Source organism: Hibiscus syriacus, unplaced genomic scaffold (assembly GCF_006381635.1).
Source record: "Hibiscus syriacus cultivar Baekdansim isolate YM2019G1 unplaced genomic scaffold, ASM638163v2 tig00110865_pilon, whole genome shotgun sequence".
NCBI lineage: Eukaryota > Viridiplantae > Streptophyta > Magnoliopsida > Malvales > Malvaceae > Hibiscus > Hibiscus syriacus.
In genome coordinates this window covers 300,441-322,204 of record NW_024062894.1, presented here as the reverse complement: position 1 = coordinate 322,204, position 21,764 = coordinate 300,441, and the positions used below count along the sequence as shown (strand labels likewise).

Here is a 21,764-nt window from a genome sequence, read left to right as displayed (position 1 = left end):
GAAAACTTGGTAGACGTAGGAATGTTGCATCTTTTATATGAAAAATGATAACTACATAGGAATATTATCAGTTTTGAAGAGTATACATTGCGTTTTGATTTCAACAATATTGGATTTATTTTTCTGTTTGTTGATTTCTGGTCATCTTGTTTAGATGCCGAAATATGATGAATGTTGTTCAAATATGTTGAAACTTGTTTCGATCATCATTGTTTTCGTTGTTTGATGTTTGCTGCTTTTCTGGGCCGCAAGGTGACTTTCTACTTGGTTGAGCAAATAAGGAAAAAGAAGAGAGTTTTCTTTTCAAATCCAACTGTGGTATCTAGTGTATGAATTAACTTGTGTAATATAAAATTGGATAGACTATGTATTTAGTCACCCAACTATCACTTTGATTTCATTTTGCTCATTTAATTATCATTATTTTTTCAAAATCATGCCTAAAGTTATATTTTAATTCTCTTTTGATCACCCGTAGTTAAAAAAATTAACCATAATACTAACAACTAGTAAACAGAAATTGTAGGCTCATACCCAAAGAGCTTAGTTGCTAGCCAAATAATTATATACCATGTATTTCTCCTCCCTCGATAGAGAAGGTTCTATTCATTCCATAAATACGCAATCATAATTCTCAAGTATGGCCTCTCATCTACGTAGTTCACCATCTCTTTACACCTTTAATTACCAAGACTCTATCTAAACATCAAGTTTATTTTTGTCTTGCAAACTTCCAACCACATTCCTTCCCAATTACCTACTTCGCTCGCCACAAGCAGGTGTAAACAATATTTTTACTTGGCTCATTTTCCTTTGTGATGTGCAAACTAAATAATGCTACTAAAGAAAAATGTTGTCATCCAAAGTTGGACCGAATGGAGACTACATAAAAGATAATACTTGGAAACCAATTTTTTCCTTTTTTGTGTGTACAAAAGATGTAATATGAAAATAGAAGGGCTACAAAATACTAGAATTCGAATCCCAGACTTGCTGAATACCACATCTTAAGAATGGGTGCCTAAGCCAACTAGACAAAACCCGAGGTTCAAGTAACCAAATGAACAAGCCAAAAGACGCTTGTTTTCATTTGGGACATGCAGTGGAAGGTAAATGATGCTACACAAAGAAACATGACATGGTTTTGTTTTGGGGGTATGAACAAGCCAACAAATGAAACTCGATCTAGCAAAGGCAAGCAACTTAAGATTTGGTAGAAAAACATCCTTACCTTTTCAAATATCTATATATGGAATTGTAGTAGTGTGAGGAAGCGAAAGGGATTGTTACTACTAGTTGCATTGGAACTACTAGTGGACTCTGTCACAGCTCCAAACTCGGCTCATAAAAGCCACCGCCAGCATCATCTGTTTGAGAAAGATGACCACTGATAGCTTGGCCATAAAACTATTGCCATGGAAAACCTGAGCCACTTGTCATGGCTTTATCTTCCGACAGAGATACAGACATAGCCAGCATCATCTGCTCCTCATAACTTTCAGGAACAATGTGTCCTAAAACATTAGGAAAGCTACCCCTTATTCCATCTTGTTGTGATATTGTAGAAATATCACCAACATCATCTGTAACATCAGAGCTTGCATAGCTAGTCCCTGCTTCAGCCACCTCCAATCCATGATCAACTTTCCATTCCCCTTCATCTCTTGTACGTGTTATCTGATTATCAGCTGGCATCTCACACGGACTCTATGGACTGTTCTCGGCAACTTGGTCCAACCTATTATAATACCTGCTGCTTCCGTGAATCGTGTTAAATGCTGGCACAATTCCTTTCTGGTCGAGAGAAAATGCCCCGCTCATCCGCTGATGCTCACCAAGGGCAGCTATTGCACACGCAAAACCACCAGAAGGAGATGATGGTGATGATGAACTGGCCACTGTGTTCATGGTTGGTGGAATATAGTGATCTCTGGAAACATATTGTACTGAAGCAGCAGCAGCAGCAGCAGCAACATCTCCATTGTTAGAATTTCTCTGCCTGCTGTTATCCTATATCAATCAAGAAATCGACAGTCAAATGGACCAAATTTAAGAAAATAAAATCAATTAAAGTTTATATGAAATATATTAGGTAAGGTAGACTGCATACACAACAAGATGAAAATATAGAAAAGCCTCTTAAATCTTTAACATGTCGCTCAGACTCTTCATTTTTATTGAAGTATTCGCATACGACACTAGTGTCAAATGGATAGATATGTGGATATGACATCAGGGTCCTCCAAATACATGGAAAAAGTTAGAAAACCTTGCCATACTCGTGTCCAGCACATACTCATATCAGAGACACACTCAACGAAAAAGAATACCAACATTGACCACACCTCGGTATAATTGACAGTAAGAGTTTTCTTACAGATGCAAAATTCTCAAATTCTACAATCAGTTTCATACCTGAATTGACTGCCAAATTGCTTCCATGACCATTACTTCCTCAAGATCTATGTCAAACTCATCATCCCTGCAATTTAAGCATTTGATACAAGATTGTGAAGCATAATCAATCTCATCATTTCTGAACATAAGATCAACACTGTACAACCTCAAGTATTTGTGTAGTGGAAAAGAAAATATCTGTCTTAACCTTTTTATTCAAAAACATATAAAATAGAAAGTTCACCACAATGAAATTATATCCTCTCTTTGGCATAACTCTTCCACAGAAAACAGGATTGTAATAAACAAACTACAAATGGTTGGCATCATTTTCCTTCACTGATGGAAGTTTTTCATGCATCTGCAGACCAGGCCCCATTCGTTCTCATCCAAAACGAAAAGAAATTGAGGTCCACGGCTTTGTACTATAGTTATTTTGATAGATAACAGAAATTTTTGTAACCAACCAAGGACTACATCATACACTGCACCAAGTTCGGCACCTTGGCTGAACTCTTTGTGCCAGTCATCTAAGATTGATAAGCAGTTTTTCCCCCAGAAGGAAAAGGCACAACAACAGAATTTTTTTTTGATAAAAGAAAGGCCTCATTAAAGACCCCCTTCATGTCCTACATGTTATATAAGTAACATGAAGGACATAGGAAGGAGGACTAGAGTATCTCTGAAATTTATTACTCTGAATCATAACGTACAACCAATTCCTAGTTTTAGACTGCTTGACATAAGATTTAAAAACAAATAACATACTGCAGCCATAAAACCAGAACATAAAAAACTGACTCAGCACTCTGACTTAAGAACCTCTACATAATACCACTCAATTAACCGATACCAGCCTTTGCTAGCTCATCCGCTTCCCAATTGGCAGCTCTCATAATATGTCTTGAAATGATTCCCTGTCCTTGTACAAAATTAGCTACGCCAATAACCAACGTCTGAAATAGAGGGGTACATAACATGGTTTTTAATCCACTTCAGAGCTGTTGTTGAATCCGTTTCCAAGATAATCCTGTGATGTGGAAGATAACCTGCTTCTTCGATGAGAGTCAGACCTCTTTTGATCGCCATTAACTCCGCAAGAATAGGAGGACCACCTCCAATTTTTTCAGAGAATGAACCAAGAACCGAACCCCTGTCATTCCTAATCAAACCTCCTATACCACCTTTGTCCCATCCCTTAGCCATAGCCCCATCAACATTGAGTTTGAGGAAGCCTTCTGGAGGAGGAACCCACCTTGAAAGAGGAGAACACCCTTTTTTCTTACTGCCATACGAATCTGCCAATTTTAGCTCCCCCACTAGGGAATCAAAAGGAACTAACACATCCTTAAATTTCACCCCAAACCAAGTAGCAGTTCTATACTTAGCAAGAAAAAACAGCATAGCAGAATCTACCTTCTTTTTCTAGAAAATAATCTCGTTTCTACACTTCCAAACCGACCACAACACCGCCCTTGGGATGAATTTCCAAATATTTGATCTCGGAACTAAATCATCCCACGAGATTAAGAAATCCATCATCTTCATAGGAACCACATAAGAAACGTTCCAATCCCTAAAAAATCTAGACCACAATAACCAAACCACATCACAATGCAAAAACAAATGTGAAATTGACTCCTCACACTTCCCACACATCGAACATAAAGGATTCTTTCATATATATGACATAAATATATATGCATGTAATTATGATAGACCCTCAGTAACCTTAGTAAATTTAAGGCTTCTTTCTAGTTTTCATCCATATCTTCTTTGAACTTCCGATGACAACATATCTTCCATTAACTCAATCTCTCATTAAAGAAGTTGAAGGTCTACCCCTACATGTTTTGTCTGTTCCACTCATTCTGTCCCTATTGACTGAGTGTAACCCTCAACCCTTTACGTTTTCATAAAATATCTCAATCTCTCCTTGTGTGCCACACATCTAATGAAATAATTTGATCTCGAAAACACGTGGGAATGGTGAAACATTTGTCATCAGACATTTATCCTCAACCCTGAGCTAAACAATAACTAACTTTGATGCTGAACTAGCAGCTACCAACAGTCATTACTACACAACTTCCAACAAAAAATTGTCTTCAAATCCACTTTCACATTAAACCCATCAGTCCCTTTACCATCCATCTTGAACTCAAGAACAAATATCAGTCACCACTGTGGATGAAGGACCACCAGTGCAAAACTCTTCCGAACAAATCTATCATAAACATACTTATTATCCTCAGCACACCAACTTGAAATCCAAAATACTAAGACCAATATTATGACATGAGTCCCAAGATTTGAATAGAAAATTAATACCGACATGAACTAGCAACCAAAGTGTATGCACTAATTATTCTTATAACATTTGAATATGGACAGTATATAACATGGAGGATTAAAAGATACATAAGCACTGCCTACCTGTTTGTCCTAGTATGAGACGGTTGTTGAATCATTGAGGCAACCTGCAATTCTTGAGAAGAAACTATTTCCTCCGCAACAGAGGATCGAGCTGCAAATAACAAAGGAAATGTATGGGATACATTTGAAGATCGAACAATGTCAAAGGAAATGAATAGTCAATATGTAAGATAAGATATCATAATAGATTGATACCTTCAACTGAATTGTATTGAACTTCCCCCAGCGCAACAGCGATGCTTGAAGAACTCAATTCTTGTCTTTTCTGCATTCTCTCTTCTTCATCCTGAAGTTCCTGCTGCCTCATTCTAATTTTTGCTTCTATAACAAGTTACTCTTCCTGCAAATTTTAAATAGCAGAAAAGGATATATAATTCATTTTTTATCTAGTGAAAATCATAGGATTTAAAACCTCCACTGCTTTTGGAAAGAGAGTGTGAACTAACAATTTGCTCGATCCCTTTTTCCTCCTTTGTTTTCACACCTCGATACTCCACAGCATAGTTTGAGATTTTGCAGAAGGGACACCTCAAAATGTCAAGGAATGCAAACATTGGAATACAATTACATAGAAACAAATCAAATGAAATCTCTACAGGCAATTTCATTAATGGGAAGGATACTGGGTAGGATGGGTTGAATTTGGATTCTTCATTTGTAGAAAACACTCTGGCGCAAATAAAATCCGTCAAAATTTCATGCAACTAGCAATATCAATAAGTATTAGTTGGAAAATTCAGATAGTTTACCTGTGCATATACTTTTCATGCAACATCTCGATCTGTTGAGACTCGGGTAATACTAAAATAAAATGGGGGAAAATCATATTGAGGTAATCAAAAGGTATTACATTCAACCACAGCTAAATTTAAAAGATGACTACACATGAAAAATATTTAACAAAGAATTGGTAAACAAGTAGAGAGGGCATGATTCCAAATATGCAATGATCGATAAAATGGAAGGATGAAAGAGTATGAAATTACAGCTGGAGAGTTTTAACATAAGAGTAAACAAAACAAAATAAATACAAACCAAAAAGCAAATTGGGCATTCTTCGAGATCATAACAACACTCTTCATTGCCAGGATAACATGGAGCGAGCTTTGATTCAAGTATCAGCTTTCTCAGCTTCTTAGCATCCACATCTTTATGAACATAGAACCCTTGGGGGCGTGTATACCTCTCATCCACCACTTGTTTTCTCCTTCCCAACTTATTACCCATAAAAATTATCTCAAATATATGTTCCAAAAAATAATTTATTTCCCTCTTTTTCTCCTTCTACTTACAATTTGCTTGTTATTCTAATTCTACAAAATCGAAACCAACCAAAACAGCTAGGTATTTGGTTTTGATTGTTTGGATTACACAAAATAACAAACACATCTGAAACTAACGTACCATCTAAAACCCTAATTCAAAGTTTTACAACACAAAAGTCAATTGCACACGGGAAAATTGAATTATAATCGAAATAGAAAAGAGTTCAGTTCATGAAATCATGCCCCAATGCATCCTGCAAATGCAACAAATAAAAAGAGCTCAAATTTGAACGTAGATATCGAATTAATAGTTAAAACATGCTTCCGATTGCAAAATGTGAACTTACTAACCAAATATTCATATAAAAACCCTAAGTTTTGGATTATTATGAGAAATGAAGTTACCAAGTCCGATTTTTCACAATGCATTCAGTTCAGAAACATTTCGATGCCTATAATTCAAGTATTCAACCCAAAAAACATTTAACACTAAAACTGAGAAGGCAAGGTAAAATCATTTTCGAAAAAAATAGATAATTTAAATTCTGAAAGAAAAAACACGAAGTTAATCCCAGAAAAAGAAAAGATCGAACGAAAGAAAAGAAAACTTCAGTGAATAAAAAGTAATTTGAGAGGTTAAAAGAAAATTACTTTGAAATTTAATATCTTAGAAAAGCAAATTCAATTTATTTATATCATCATTTTCTTTCTTTATACATTTATACACGTCTTTTTTTTCATTTTTTAATATTTGAATATTTTAAATATTAAATTTAATATTCTTATTTTTGAGGGAACATATGATTAGTCTAGTGATAATTTTATTACTTTTAATAGTCAATGGATCCAACAAAACAATGTCTTATAGTTGAGGGACTATTTGTTTACTTTATTTTAAATTTAAAATATTTTTTATTTTTTAAAAAGTTAGATAAATCCTTAAATTTAAAAAAACTGATTTGATCATTGAATTCGACCGAAAAAAATAATTTAGTTCATCTATCACATCATCAATTATCATAGATCGTCATGTTAATATTGACACCATAAATTATCATATTAACATGGTAAATAATCACCTTAATAAAATATAATAATCATCTATAGAAAATATAGTAATTAAAAAGCATATTATTATTTTTAAATTGGAGGGTACATCGTTTAAAGAGGGAAATTAACAATATGGTAACCTTAATATATAAGAAATTGATGTGTTCAAAATTGTAAACTATATTAGATATCATCATATAAGTATTATATTATTTGTATTACTGAACTTTTAATTTTATTAATTATAATATTAAATTTTAATTTTCGTTTCAATTATACCATTAAATTATTAAATCGTTAGCGACATAATGATGTAATTATCGAATACCAATGTAAATACCTCACCAAAATGACATCGGTTTGATATGGTTGTTAATGATTTAACAACTCAATGATATAATTAAAACGAAAATAAAAAATTAATTTTATAATTAATAAAACTAAAAATTAAGTAATATAAACTATACAACACCTAAAACTCAATGTTACTCGATGTAGTTTACCCTAATAAAATTGTTTAAACAGATTGTTAGCAAATGCGAGATAGAGAGTCAAAGTCAGACCCACATGCGTGGCTCAACGAGGACTTCTAACATTTGGAGTAACGTGGCTATTTTTATCGCGACATGTAAACTATAAGTAAATAAATAATTCATGAATGATAGGTCAACACCTAATTGGATTTTTATTTAGTTGAAATAGAAATTATTAAATTATTAAATCTGGAGAAGGAAGATTATATGGACGTCTGTTTTTTTTAAACATTTCTTTGATATACATATATATATATATATATATATTAAAAAATTATTGAAAGTTTTAATAATAATTAATAAATTTTTATAGACGTGTATAAAATCTTTATATCAATAAATTTAAAAGATCATAATTATATACTAAGGTTCCGTTTGGCGTGATTTTCAAATCACTTTTAGCTGAAAAATCCGTTTTATCATAAAATCAATATCAAACAGGTAAAAAATAAAAAAATTTAAGATAAAAATAGTGGTTTTAAATAAATAAAAAAACTAGGATTTGTAGTTTTTTCATTTTCAACTTTGTATTTAGAGCAAATTATAATTTTACTCTTATTAATGTATAAGTTCAACTCAATTATGTAGTTACATTTTATTTTAATAATTTAATATTAACATTCTTAAAAAATAATTTATTACTTAATAATTTATTTTAATTATTTAAAAATAAATATAATTTAAATTCTATATTTAATATAATATAAATTCTATATTTAATATAATTTTTATGCAGAGATTTATTTGCAGGATTACTTCCCATTACAGACACGCATATGAAGACTGCATAAGAAGACTGTTCAACTATGTATTTATATATTTATTTATACATGCATTGTATTGTATCATTATTTTAAATTTTCTGACTGCCGGAAGTCTTCCACGGAAGCTGCTCTTAACCTGGCGTTGGGGGCAGCCTACTATACTACCTCCCCTTACCCCATCGCATATGAGAATAGGGTTTTGTTGTTATTGTTGTTGTTGTAACATCATTAAAAATAATTTATCATTTAATAATTTATTTTATATTTTTTTATTACAAAGTAGTATTTGTTCTAAATACTTTCAACCATTTGACATTGACCGCTCAATCACCCTACTGCAGTCACTGATGCTCGAACATATGAGTTCTAGGAACAACAACGATTTCTTTAACCATTGAGGTAAGTTTATTTGTGCTAATTTATTTTATATTTTTATTATAATTTAAGTGATATATTTTATATATTATGATATTAATAAGTGTAAATATAATTTAAATTTTATATATTTTTAATTTACAAAATAATGCTTATAATGAACATTTTATATTTTCAAACTCATGTTTTTAACAATAATCCCAAAAAATTAAATTTTAAACTGCACTTCTAAACAACACTTTTAGAAATCACTTTTTAAGTCGTTCTAAACCGGCCCTAAATAGATTAAGATTAGAGTTGTAAATAACATCTATTAATTTACATTTTCAATCAAATAATATCAAAAGAAAACTATTGAAGAAAAAGATTGTTAATATGAGTATTGATAAAGTTTAAGCGAAAGCAATTCCAGATGCGTTTTTGTATTGCTATGACTATTAATAGAGTTGAAGAGCAAACAATGCCAATAGTAGGAGTGTTTGATCAATGAGAGAATCAATGTTTTGGTCAAAGTGTTGAATTTGGATTATCAACTAAATAGTAAAAAAAAAAATAAAGGAAAAAAAAAGAAAAGAAAAAAGAAACCACAGGAAAAAGGAAACTTGGATTCTAAGAAACACTTAAAATCCAACTTTGACTAGGATTTGGAAAATGCAGAATATGTAATTTTAATGAGCTAAGCAGTTCAATGATAACTAATAGCTGATTTGTAAACGATAACTTGCCCGACCATCGCTACTAAGCATGATCGAAATCTTTTGATTGAAAACGAAATTAAATACTACGACAGAGAAAAATAATTTAAAGGAGAGTTTCCCCATCCTTCCACACAGCAAAGTTTCTCATCATTTGGAAGTCACCCAATTTCATACATGGCTCTTAAAATGCTCAGTTGATCAGTCAAGACGAGTAACTCGGGGCCTCACCGGTGTCTTCGAAGGACTCACCCTGATAGGCTGAGTTCCTAGCACCATGCCACTGCAATTCAGTGCAATTATGGCACTTTCCGCCTGTCCATGTAGGGGAAGAAAATTATCGGTCCAATTCAAGGCACAAAACATCATGCAGGATGAGTTATTAACTTGGGAACCAGTATTTTATCAACTGTCCCTATTATATATGTAAAAATCCATGCACAACTGCGTCGTGCTTTCTGCGGGCGATGATTCAAGCATGTACAACAGATTTAATGCAATAGTAGATGGATAATAACCTATCCTAGTTAAAAACAGGCTGTAATATGGGGAAAATAAGGTTCGGTGGCAAACAAACAATCAAACGAATAGACATCTATGGAAACGATATGCAATATTAACATTAATTATGGAAGAATCAATTGACTCACATAAGTCCTTTGTAAGCAAAAAGAACGAGAATACTTCTTGGAAATATCATCGACAACGGCATAAAATCAGTAAAAAAGATCAAAGAACAAAATCCCTTTCCTCAATTAGCTGATCTGGGGAAAAGTCAAAAGTGATTCATGAAAAAGCAAAACATAAATCGAACATACAATCAATCGTATCGCAATTACAGAGTTAAAATGTGTGATCAATAACTAAAGATTGTGGACTTAGTCGTACGATTGGGACAAGCCGTCAATACCAAATATAAAGAAAAATAAAGGTTACTCGAGAAAATTAAAATAAAATAAGGTCCCTTGAAAGACCAGGTAAGCTCTTTGGGTCAAGACGAGCACCATAATGTTGTATGGATAAATCAATACATAGAAAACTTGTTCCAAGAAGAGCTTGTGTTTTGATATAGACTTCATCATTTGCACAAACGGCTTGCAAAGAGACACCCATGACACATTATGAACAACATTACCAACATGAAAATATACCAAATCAAAGTCAGAAACATAGTTTTTAAATCACCATAAATATAATCTCAAAGGAGTTTCGAACCCAAATCTATTTCGAGATGAATCCTATAAACATGAACTCACCATAGCAAATTCAACAAAAGCAATACGAGTTGAATGGACTTGATCCCCTAAAAGCCTCAAGCGAGTGACCTGAGAATTAAATAGAATGCTGTCAGAATTCACCATAATCCCCTCTACCTTTGATCTTCTTTCTGAAAACAGTTTTCAGACAAGGAGTGCAAAGTTTTGATAGCGTACGGACCTGACCACAGGTTGATTCGAAGAAATTCTTCACTTCAGCTTGGGAAACCTTCAGCCAAAGTGGAAATGTTAATCGGATTAGATCAACAAAGTTACATTTATAATATACATGCTAGAGGAAGAGACAAGAACCGGTTACTTCAGTGACAAATGTCCGGAACTCAAGCATTCATGTAAGTAAACATGGAGGATTACCTTCTTGGCAATATTTGTACAATAGACCGTCCTGGTACACATTTCCCTTTCATCTTCCGACTGCCATCGTAGTAATTATACATATCAAAATAAGGCTCCAAACAAAACTATGGAGAGAGAAAACATCAAAAGCTATTTAATAACAATGAAACAGAATTGGATAAAGTGAAGCCTCATGCAAAACCGAGACAGCTAAGAGCCAGAACATTATTCATTCATACCCTAGGGAGAAATGTTGGGTTCACAGGAAGGATGGCAGTTTTTGATGGCAAGACCCTAACGGGATAAAACCCGAGCATGGTCCCATCAATGTTCAAAGCAGCTCCTGCACCTTCTGTGGAAACAGAGTTCATACAAAATGTGAAAAAATGTACATCGATTTTATAAAGAAAAGTTTTAAGTTCAGTCCATAGAAGCTGCTTGCCTTCATCTGCAAATTCCACAAATGCAAAGCGAAGAGCCGAATGTGGATTGCCACAAACTCGACAATCAACAACCTTCAATATTAAATTCCCAAACCACTTGAGAAATCTCATATATACAGTAATCTGTCACATAAGCTATCATATATACAATAACATCCTTTTTTTGAACTCAAGCAAAGTGGAGATACAGAGCAAAATATGAAGGGAAAATGATTTAAAAAGATTAAAAAAAATGGAAAACTCTAGTCTGTTGCGAGTACCACAGAAAGAGAAAGACAGAGACAGAGCTCTATAGACAGAAAATATGAAGTTTCACGACAATGCACCATTATCCAATAGTGAGTGAAATTACAAGAAAAGCTTTAAAGCCGTCATTATAACTTACTTGTCCACAATTACTAAATAAGCCGGCAAGTTGTTCTTCGGTAATCTAATACAAAGAAGGAAATGAATTTCACAAGGGAGTAATCCAAATCAGAATGAAACAACAAAGTGAGAATCACTAGGCAGTGTCATTTAAACTTACAGTCTGATCAATATCGGAAACATAAACTGTTCGCTTGATGCTATCATCTCTTTGAACTCGAAAAGCTCTACCATTAAGCCTTCTTCTACCCTGGTTGAGGTTATTTTTACTCTGGAAAACACAGCTATAATCATTTACCAAATATAACCGATGTAGAACTATAAACAAATCTAAGACGGTCATGCGTCGATAACTTGATATTAAGAATAATACCACATACGATGATGAGTGGAAGGAGCAAAGCCAACTCCAAATGCATCCAAGTTCCAACAAGTCAATCAAATTAATGATTAGATCATAATTAGGCTTATTAAAACCATCACAATCATAAATTCCAGCAAAATATAACAGTTTATCGATCAGAAGGGAGGAAAATCAGAAACCAATTCAAAATGCAGAGTTGAATAAGCACATAAACAGGAATCAAAAGGCCAATTTAACCTTTAGAACTACAAACCAAAGCAAACACTAAACCCTCAATTCGGCGATATAATCAAAATCATAACCCTCAAATAAAAACCAGTTTCCCACAAGAAGAAAAAAACACAAAAAATAGCAAACACCCATCATTCAAAAAAAAAAAAAAGTAAGCAAAAATGCAATTAGAAAATGTTGGTATTCAGTTGAAAGAAAATACCCTTTTGTTGGAGAAATTCTCATTCCCAGCTGATTGCTTTTTTACAGGAGTCGGATCAAAATTATCTGTTTTTTGGGTCTGATCATGATGATAAGATGATGGGAAAAATTCTTTGGCCAAAGGATTCAACTTGGTGAACATATCAACCAGCTTTTGCACATTGAATTCCTTTGATTCTAAGTTGGTTGTTTCCACTACCAAATCGTTGTTTTTAACAGCTTCCACAGCTTCACCTGAATTGTCAACAACTGCAGCCATTGAAAAAAAGGAAGAAGCCAAAACCCACCACGAAATTCTCTTTCTTTTAAAAAAGAAGAATGTCAATAATCACAAGAAATGGGAATTTTGCTTTTGGGAAATTATTCTATTCATTTCATCTTTCTTACTAGAGAGGAAGAAAGTTGAGAACTTCACATAGAAAATTTAAAATAAAAAACTTTTTTTTTATGATTATTGATGCCTAATAATAGACATCCTATTTGGAACAAAACAAATTTCTAGAAATGGAAATAAAATTGAAATGCAGACTGGGTTTCCTTTTTTGCTCCTTTCTGGATGTGTTTGAATCAAATGGTTAAATATCTCAAATTAAATAAAGAAAAAGAAAAGGAATTCAGGGTTTTGAAGGAACTGAAATGAGGATAAAAAAGAACAAAATAATAGGGAGGAGTAACAGTCTTTTTTGGGGGTTTTTTCACTTTTAATCATATCTTTGTTTATTGGATATTCTTAAATCAATAAATTAATTAATAATACTAATCTAAATATTAAAGTATAATCCAAAGATATATAATTTTGAACATTTTTGTCATTTTCTGTTCTAAACTTTTAATAATTAATTTTTCTAACTACTATTTTATATTTTTAAGATGAAAGTATTTGATATGTCATCATCAGAAAACTGCTATTTTTTGGATTTGTTGGGATTCGAAATCTTCAATATTTTCTCATTTTCGTTTTTTAGAATTAATTAGTTGACATAAAATCCGTCTACTGAATCTTAAAATCTACTAATAAATTATGTTTTATATAATTGTTAAAAAATCTTAACCGTTTTTTCTTAAAAATCATTTATCTTTTATTTCATTCATGTTGATAGATGATAATATTAATTTTTGTGTTTATCGTCGTTCTCGATATATATAAGTTTCCTTTTAATTTTTATATTACATCATTATTTATCTTTTGCTTTTTATTTTTAATGATTATGTTTTTATGTAACGTTTTCGATCGTTAGTTTATCTTTTTTTTCTCATAGTTGGATTTAAGATTTCCATAATTAATTAATAATCGAGATGACATGTTGATCATTTCTGGTTTGGATGCTGAGATTGGATTTGGATACACGTTTGTGTTAGTGAATAGTTTTTTTCACTTTTCTCTATTCATATTTGTGGTTTGTTAACGGTATTTCAAAAACTTTATTTTATTTTGTGGTTCATTTGTCGAGGTCGTCAGATTTGTTCATATGTTCTTTTGTTCGAGCTTTTTATTAGGTTTTAACTTTTTCCTTGTATAATAATTGTATAATATTATGTGACTAATTTTTGTGTTAATGATTTGGGAAAACGTCCTAATTATATGGTTATTTTATGTTTATGATCGTAAACATTTATTATAATTTTAGATATTTCATCTTTCTAATAAAATTATCTTCTTAATTTAAAATCTAAAAAAATAACTATTATACCTAAATTTTATATTCTAAATTTTAAAATTAAATCCTAAATTCAAAAGCTTTAAAATATAAATACGTCTGGCATTAATAAAAAAATTCAAGTAGAACACATGGTACCAAAATAAACAAATTTGTATAAACTATATTTTATATAATTTGTGTATTAGATAATTTTATTTATTTAATATATAGAATAAAAAATTATAAAATATTCTCAATTATTATTTATTGTTTGATTGTATTTTAGTGTTGGGTGTTATGTAATGAGAAAGTTTTGGTTTGTTTTACTATTTGGTTAATTTTTTTTAATTTTGTGTTATGTTAGCTTTAGAAAGGGGTAAAAGAATTTCAATGTTCCACCAACCTAATTTGTCTGCCTATCTCATAAAAAAAATTGAGGGGTTGTTTTTTTTGCCTCTTAATGGAATCATTTAGCGTTGAATGTTGAACCGTTCAGCGTTCAGAGCGTTTGTTTCGCACATCTGAATAATTCAATGCTGGCTGATTCAACTAAACAGTGTTAAATGATTCAACACAGAAGTACATTCTGAATGATTCAGAGCTATTATCAAACAAAATGTCACATTAAGAGCTAATTCATACATAGCATCTGAATTATTCAATATTTGAATCATTCAGCGCTTAATCATTCTGAAGTAAACAAACAACCCCTGACATAATAATTCGATTAAAAAACATAATGGAAATTTTTATTCCGTCTTTGATTCTTTAAATAATAAAGTGCATTAAAGAAGAATAATTAAATTATTTTAAAATATCCCAAAAGTTTATACATTTATTTTATTGGAATATCAGATAAATAGATATAATAATGATAAGATTTCTATTTTCATAATATTATTAATTATTTTAATTATATAAATTAATATTATTATATAATTAATGAAAACCATCTTTAATTTTTTTAATAATATTAACATGATATTTATTTGTGTGATGTAGTATTGTATAATTATTATTATTAGGCTTAAGAGTAACACTAATTGAGTATTAGGCCCCGTTGGATAATGATGTGCAAAAAGTTATAATTTCTAGTTTTTTCATTCTAACTTTACGTTTAAAAATAAATTTATATTTCTACCCATACTAATGCAAGAGTTTTACTCAATTACGTGTTTACATTTTATTTTAATAATTTAATACTAACATTCTTAAAAAATAACTTATTACTTTTAATAATTTAGTTTAGTTATTTAAAAAGTAAATAAAATACATGATTATTACTTCCAAATCGAGTTGAGTCGGTCGGACGGAGGCGCATGCTTGTGAAAGAGTTGTTTTACCACATTCACTAAGGGAGGGAAAGAGTTCCCTTTTAAATATCTTTCCAAAGGTATTTTTCTTCCGAATGTAGGATAAGTGCCCTTAACCCTTTAAGCACAACCAACATTCTCCCACAAAATACGAAAGAATTCTTTTGAAAAGAGAAAAGTTTCAAAAATTTAAAAAACGAGAGAAGAGCAATTGCGAGATGAGCTCATTAAGCACTAGTAAACATATTTGAAACTAGTATATAGTGATAATGAGAAATTCTTATCTTAGATAAATGAACAAATCTTGAACTTTATAAGATTAAGGTTGACTCAAAACACACAACTAATCTCCCCATCCATCAAAATTAGCCATCTTTCCTCGAGAGTATAGTAAGTGTATTATAAAAATGACCCAACGTTTTTCATAGAAGGTGGCTAATTATTCTCACTTACGTAGGTTATTTCATCAAGTTTATCTCAACACAAACCATCCAAATATAGGCTATAAAATAATTAAGAACCTTTTACAACATCTTAACCTCATAATAGGTAAGGTGAATTTCTTCAAGTTCATATTAAATGAATCACCCAAACTCTGGGATAAGAAATCATTAAGAATAAATATTCACAAATCAGTGAATTCAATATGTCCTTCTCACTAGGAACACCCAAACTCTTGGGTTTGAATTCATTAAGAGTTTTTAAGAAAAATCATTCTCTCTAGCAGTAAGTTCGCTTAGTCCTTCGTGATTAGGACTATCCCCTCAACACTAGATTGTGAACTTATTAAGAATAGATATTCAACCAAAAATCGATAAATTCATCAAGTCTTTCTCAATAAGACCACCCAATGCCCGGGTTATGAATTTATTATGAACAATTATGCTCATCATGTGTATGCGCATTGTTTATAATAGGGATAGGTAGGTAAATATACACTATGAGTCTTTCCATGGTTTCCTTTGATTTCATTGAACTTAGATAACTAAGTTCAATGAAATCCAACATAAATTCCTTAACTAATGGGCTTTAGACTAACCCCCTTGACGAATCCATAACCGACTCTCGACTTAACCCTTTGGTAAGCAGATCAACAAGGTTCTTCTCCGACTTCACATATTCTAAAGAGAGTACCATGTTCCTTACTAAATGTGTCACAGGTTCATGTCTAATGCGAATATGTTTCTTCTTACCATTATAAGCTTGGTTTTGCGCCACATATATTGCAACTTGTAACACCCTAATCTGATCCAAATCGAAGATCAAAGGACTAAGGCATTACATGGGAACACATAAGTGGCTGACCTAAAAATTTCTTCAAAACAATGGCAAATATCACATGAAAATTTATTTGGAATAGTTTTTAAAATAAAACATATCATTTAAGTTTACAAAATATGGGGAGCTCCCAAAGGTAAGTCTCCAAAATACATAAAAACTGAATAGAGTTATGACTCGAAATAATAAAAAGGGTCTATGACAATATATGCCCTCTAAAAAGACTCAAGACGTACTCTGAACTATATCTGATATAGAATGTGATTGCATAATAAGCTCCTCGTCGATCCTCCTACTAACATGTGCACGAAAACAAATTCCAACACTGAGCTCACATGTTTAGTGCCACACTAGTAACTATTTTATACTACATGCATTCATTACATAAATATGCTGAAAAGTAAGGACATATCATTACAGAAGTATTGAGAAACATGATGAGGTAGGTCTGGTGCGGTCGAAGGAATTTTCTGCATCTCATGACAACACCCTAACTACCAAGGATACCCTCGAGTATTGGATTGAGATCCGTAATTTTCTACATTGGTAACATACACCTAGGGAACTTACTCCGTCATGTCTTAGGGCATCTACACCTAGTCGGCATCTAAAGTGTCTTAGCTCTAGCTGAGATATATCCAAATATTTTTAACGAACAACGATGATCAATTTCTAAAGTATCTTAGGAGTCCTGGTTGTTTCCCGAACGTCATACAAAGACTAGTTTTATGTCATCCTAATGTACTCCATATCTAGATGTGTTTGTATTTATTATTGTTGTTCTTACTAGTAGTCTTATTTATAAAGTTTTGGTGACCCTTAATATCTCTACCCAAACGTCTGAATTTGAAATGGGTTTTTTGCCTAAGTCATGACGAGGGTGTCGGTACTCTAAACTAGAGTATCAATATTTTCACACTGGGGTATTGTAACCCCCTAGATCTGACCTATGCGTTACAACCAGATCTAGTGGATTGCGATAACATTTTCCAAAACATTTTTCAATAATGTAAAACCATATTACGAATAAATATCTTTAAAAATATAATTGATAACATTAAAATTCAATTCCAAATAATTAAAGTCATAAAATTGAATAAAATAAAATATTTCAATATTTTCAAAATATAGGCACACGTCACCTAAATAAAGGCAAATCGGAAGATAAAAACATACAACAAAAGGTACAGTATGAATGTGTCGATCCTCCAAGTTCTAGATATGGGTCGCCTATAAAATAGTATCTGAAAGAGAGAAATTTGGGGGAGTGGCCTAGGGAGCTCAGTGTTTTCCAACAGTGCAGAAATAAAACATACAATTTAGATTTTAAAACCAGTTCATCAATAAAGTCATCAAACATTGGTAAATTTTCCAAAATCAGTTCTCTTCCAACTTGTGAAAACTTCAGTAGTGTTTTTAGCTTAAAAAATACAGAATCACCCTTCAACCGAACACTATATGCAGTTCCCCAGAATTGTATCCATAAGGACATAGCAAAGGAGCCATCCTAAGGAAGTACCTTAGGGTCCACAAGGTCTTACCACTAGGCCTATTGGGCCCAGAAGCTAACCAAGGGTCGCCTTAGGTCCATAAGGAATAAACAGTTTGATCGGTCTGAACCTATATAAGGAATTACTAGTTTGACCGAGCTGAACATGCAGAGACTTAATACTAAATCCCAGAGTACCTCGGAGAAAAAAATATTTTTCAGAAAGTAACCAGTGGTAGCAGGAAAACATAGTTCAAACATATTTATTTATCAGTAAAAACAGTAACCATAAAACAAGAATCAAACAATCAAGCTTACTTTAGTAAATCAGAATCAAACTTTAAATCAGATAAATCATATGGAAACATATAGTCACATTGCAAATCAGATAAAATAGTCATGTTCACATGGTATTTTAAATATATATTTAAAAGATGTATACGACACACAAGGAATACACCTCGCAAAAAGCATCAGTCCTGAAGATCTACCGAGCACCGGCTTCGCCACGTTCTTTGACTGAATACGAACTTAGGTTATATCGGAATAGGGTTATAATCAGAGTAATATTCTTAACAAATTATTCATAAAGGTTATGGAACTATACGACTAATCACGACTTACGCATACAGATGGATCAGGAGGTACAGTGTCGAGCTTCCAATTTTTCTCTCATAAACTCGGACCATCAAATATACGAACTTAAATCCAAGCTAATTCCCCTCGTGATAAAAATGATTATTAGAAACTAATTTAATAGTTTGAGAACCCAAATGATAAAACTAAAAACTTCTAGATTTATTAAAATATTTAATTACAAAAATTAGGTACTAAATCAAATTAATTTAAACTATCATAGCTTGGTTGAAATTTTATTAAAACAACCATACCCTAGGTCCCTGAACTTCCTAGATTTTTTTGAAACTAGCCCAAAAAGTTCCAGAATCTTTCACTTTAGTCCTTAAAATTAGATAATTTATTTAATAAACTTTTAAAACTAAACTGAGGTGTGACAGTTCTCCTCCCCTTAAAAGAATTTCATCCTCGAAATTCACTAAAGTCACATAAATGCAGAAGTGAAGCTTTCAACAATTCTTCAATATCTTCAGGGAGATTTTACAGAAGTACGAGTTATCCACAATCCTTAACCAGCTGAATATACATCCTTGTCAAAACTCTCCCTCATCTTAATAAAATAATCTGAACAAAATTATCATTGTGGAATCAATTCGACCTTGGCTACGAGGTTAGGTTCATAGAGCGATAATATATCCCAATTTTATTTTTAAAGTCGAGTCAGAATTTTTCAGATAAGTATCTCATACATTACTCGTGAGACACTTTACATAATTTGGACAAATATTATTGGTATTCTTTTTATGCATAAGTCGAGCCCTAAAAAATAGAAAACTTAGGTTAACTTATTACAGAGAGGAACTCGACCTTGGAGTTCTGGCTTAGAGAAGTACGATTATAGTCTAGGGGCATGTACTGACCTGACATCCTATGACAGTTGACCGACCGGTTTACCCAGAAAACTCAACTCAACCTAAGCTCTGATACCATTAAATTGTAACCCCTAGACCCAACCTATGCGTTATGACCAGATCTAGCGAATTACGATAATATTTTCTTAAACATTTTTCAATAATGTAAAACCATGTTACGAATAAATATCTTTAAAAATATAGTTGATAATAATAAAATTCAATTTCAGATAATTAAAGTCATAAAACTTAATAAAATAAAATATTCCAACATTTTCAAAATATAGGCACAAGTCACCCAAATAAAGGCAAATCGGAAGATAAAAACATTACAACAAAAGATACAGTACGAATGTGTTGATCCTCCAAGTGCCAGGTACGTGTCGCCTATCAAAAAGTATCTGAAAGAGAGAAATTTGGGGGAGTGAGCTAGGGAGCTCAGTGTGTTCCAATAGTGCAGAAGTAAAACATACAATTTAGATTTTAAAACCACTACATTAATAAAGTCATGAAACATCGGTAAAGTTTCCAAAATCAATTAAGTTCCAACTTGTGATAACGTTAGTAGCATTTTTTGCTTAAAAAAATACATAATAGCCCTCAAATCGAACACCATATACAGTTCTCTAGAAATGAATCCATAAGAACTTATCCTAGGCCCAAAGGGCGTAGGTGCCAACCTAAGGGAGAACCTTGGGTCCATTAGGTCTTACCCTAGCCGAAGCGTAGGTGCCCATATGAGGGGAGTGCCCTCAGGCCCATAAGGACTTACCCAATGCACATAGCAAAGGAGCCACCCTAGGAGAGTACCTTAGGGTCCATAAGGTCTTACCAATATGCCCATTGGGCCCAGGAGCCCACCCAATGATCGCCTTAGATCCATAAGGAATTACCAGTTCTATTGGTCTGAACCTATATAAGGAATTACCAGTTTGAGCCAGCTGAACCAACAGAGACTTTATACTAAATCCCAGAGTACCCTAGAGAAAAAATATTTTTAAGACAGTAACCAGTGGTAGCAGGAAATCAGAATTCAGACATATTTATTTATCAGTAAAAATAATAACTAGAGAATATGAATTAGACAATTAGGCTTACTTTAGTAAATCATAAATTAGACTTTAAATCAGATAAATCATATGAACACAAGTCAAATAGATAGTAACATTGCAAATCAGATAAAATAGTCATGTGCACATGGTATTTCAAACATATATTTAAAACATGTATATGGCACACAAGGAACACACCTCATAAAAAAGCATCAGTCTCTGAGATCTACTGAGCACCGACTTCTCTACACTATTTAACTGAATGTAAACCTAGATTTTATAATAATAGAGTTATAATTAGAGCAATATTCTAAACAAATTATTCATAAAGATTACGGAACCATACTACTATTCACGGCTTACACATAAGGATGGATCAAGAGGTACTCGGTCGAGCTTTCAATTTTTCTCTCATAAACCCAAACAATCAAATATACGAACTTGAATCAAATCTAATCCCCTCGTGATAAAAATGATTACTAGAAACTAATTTAATAGTTGTAAACCCAAATGATAAAACTAAAAACTTCTAGAATCATTAAAATATTTTATTACTAAAATCATGTACTAAGTAGAATTAATTTAAACTATCATAACTTGGTTGAAATTTTCTTAAAACTGAAAGACAAGTCAGAAACTTTCCAAACATAGAGGACTGAAACTATGATTTGCCCATCTTATTTTCCCAATACCCCAAAACATTTGATTTTCAAAAGCAATTATGAAACCATTTCTTCATTTCATGAAGCCTTCCAAATTTAGTCGAAATGAT

General features: G+C 32.2%; 1 protein-coding gene and 1 pseudogene across 1 annotated transcript; both read right to left on the bottom strand.

Annotated features, from left to right (window-relative positions):
• Nucleotides 1-1,047: 1,047 nt before the first annotated feature.
• On the bottom strand, nt 1,048-6,557 carry LOC120144013 (annotated as a pseudogene).
• Nucleotides 6,558-9,463: 2,906 nt separating this feature from the next.
• Nucleotides 9,464-13,407, bottom strand: LOC120143991 (polyadenylate-binding protein-interacting protein 9-like). Its single transcript, XM_039158172.1, has 9 exons — nt 12,735-13,407; nt 12,098-12,208; nt 11,957-12,001; nt 11,571-11,643; nt 11,368-11,480; nt 11,147-11,206; nt 10,953-11,000; nt 10,772-10,840; nt 9,464-9,830 (listed from the first exon to the last, which is right to left on the bottom strand). The coding sequence occupies exons 1-9, from the start codon at nt 12,990-12,992 to the stop codon at nt 9,717-9,719; spliced, it is 891 nt and encodes a 296-aa protein (XP_039014103.1). The 5' UTR covers nt 12,993-13,407; the 3' UTR covers nt 9,464-9,716.
• Between the last annotated feature and the right edge of the window lie 8,357 nt (nt 13,408-21,764).

Bases quoted from the DNA above. Each gene is read 5' to 3' on its own strand.
- LOC120143991 (XM_039158172.1), bottom strand. From the start codon at position 12,992: ATGGCTGCAGTTGTTGACAATTCAGGTGAAGCTGTGGAAGCTGTTAAA. The intron at 12,209-12,734 runs GTATTTTCTTTC...TGTGTTTTCCAG, and splicing joins AGAATTTCTCCAACAAAAGG to AGTAAAAATAACCTCAACCA. The intron at 9,831-10,771 runs GTGAGTTCATGT...CTACATGGACAG, and splicing joins CTTTTGTTGAATTTGCTATG to GCGGAAAGTGCCATAATTGC.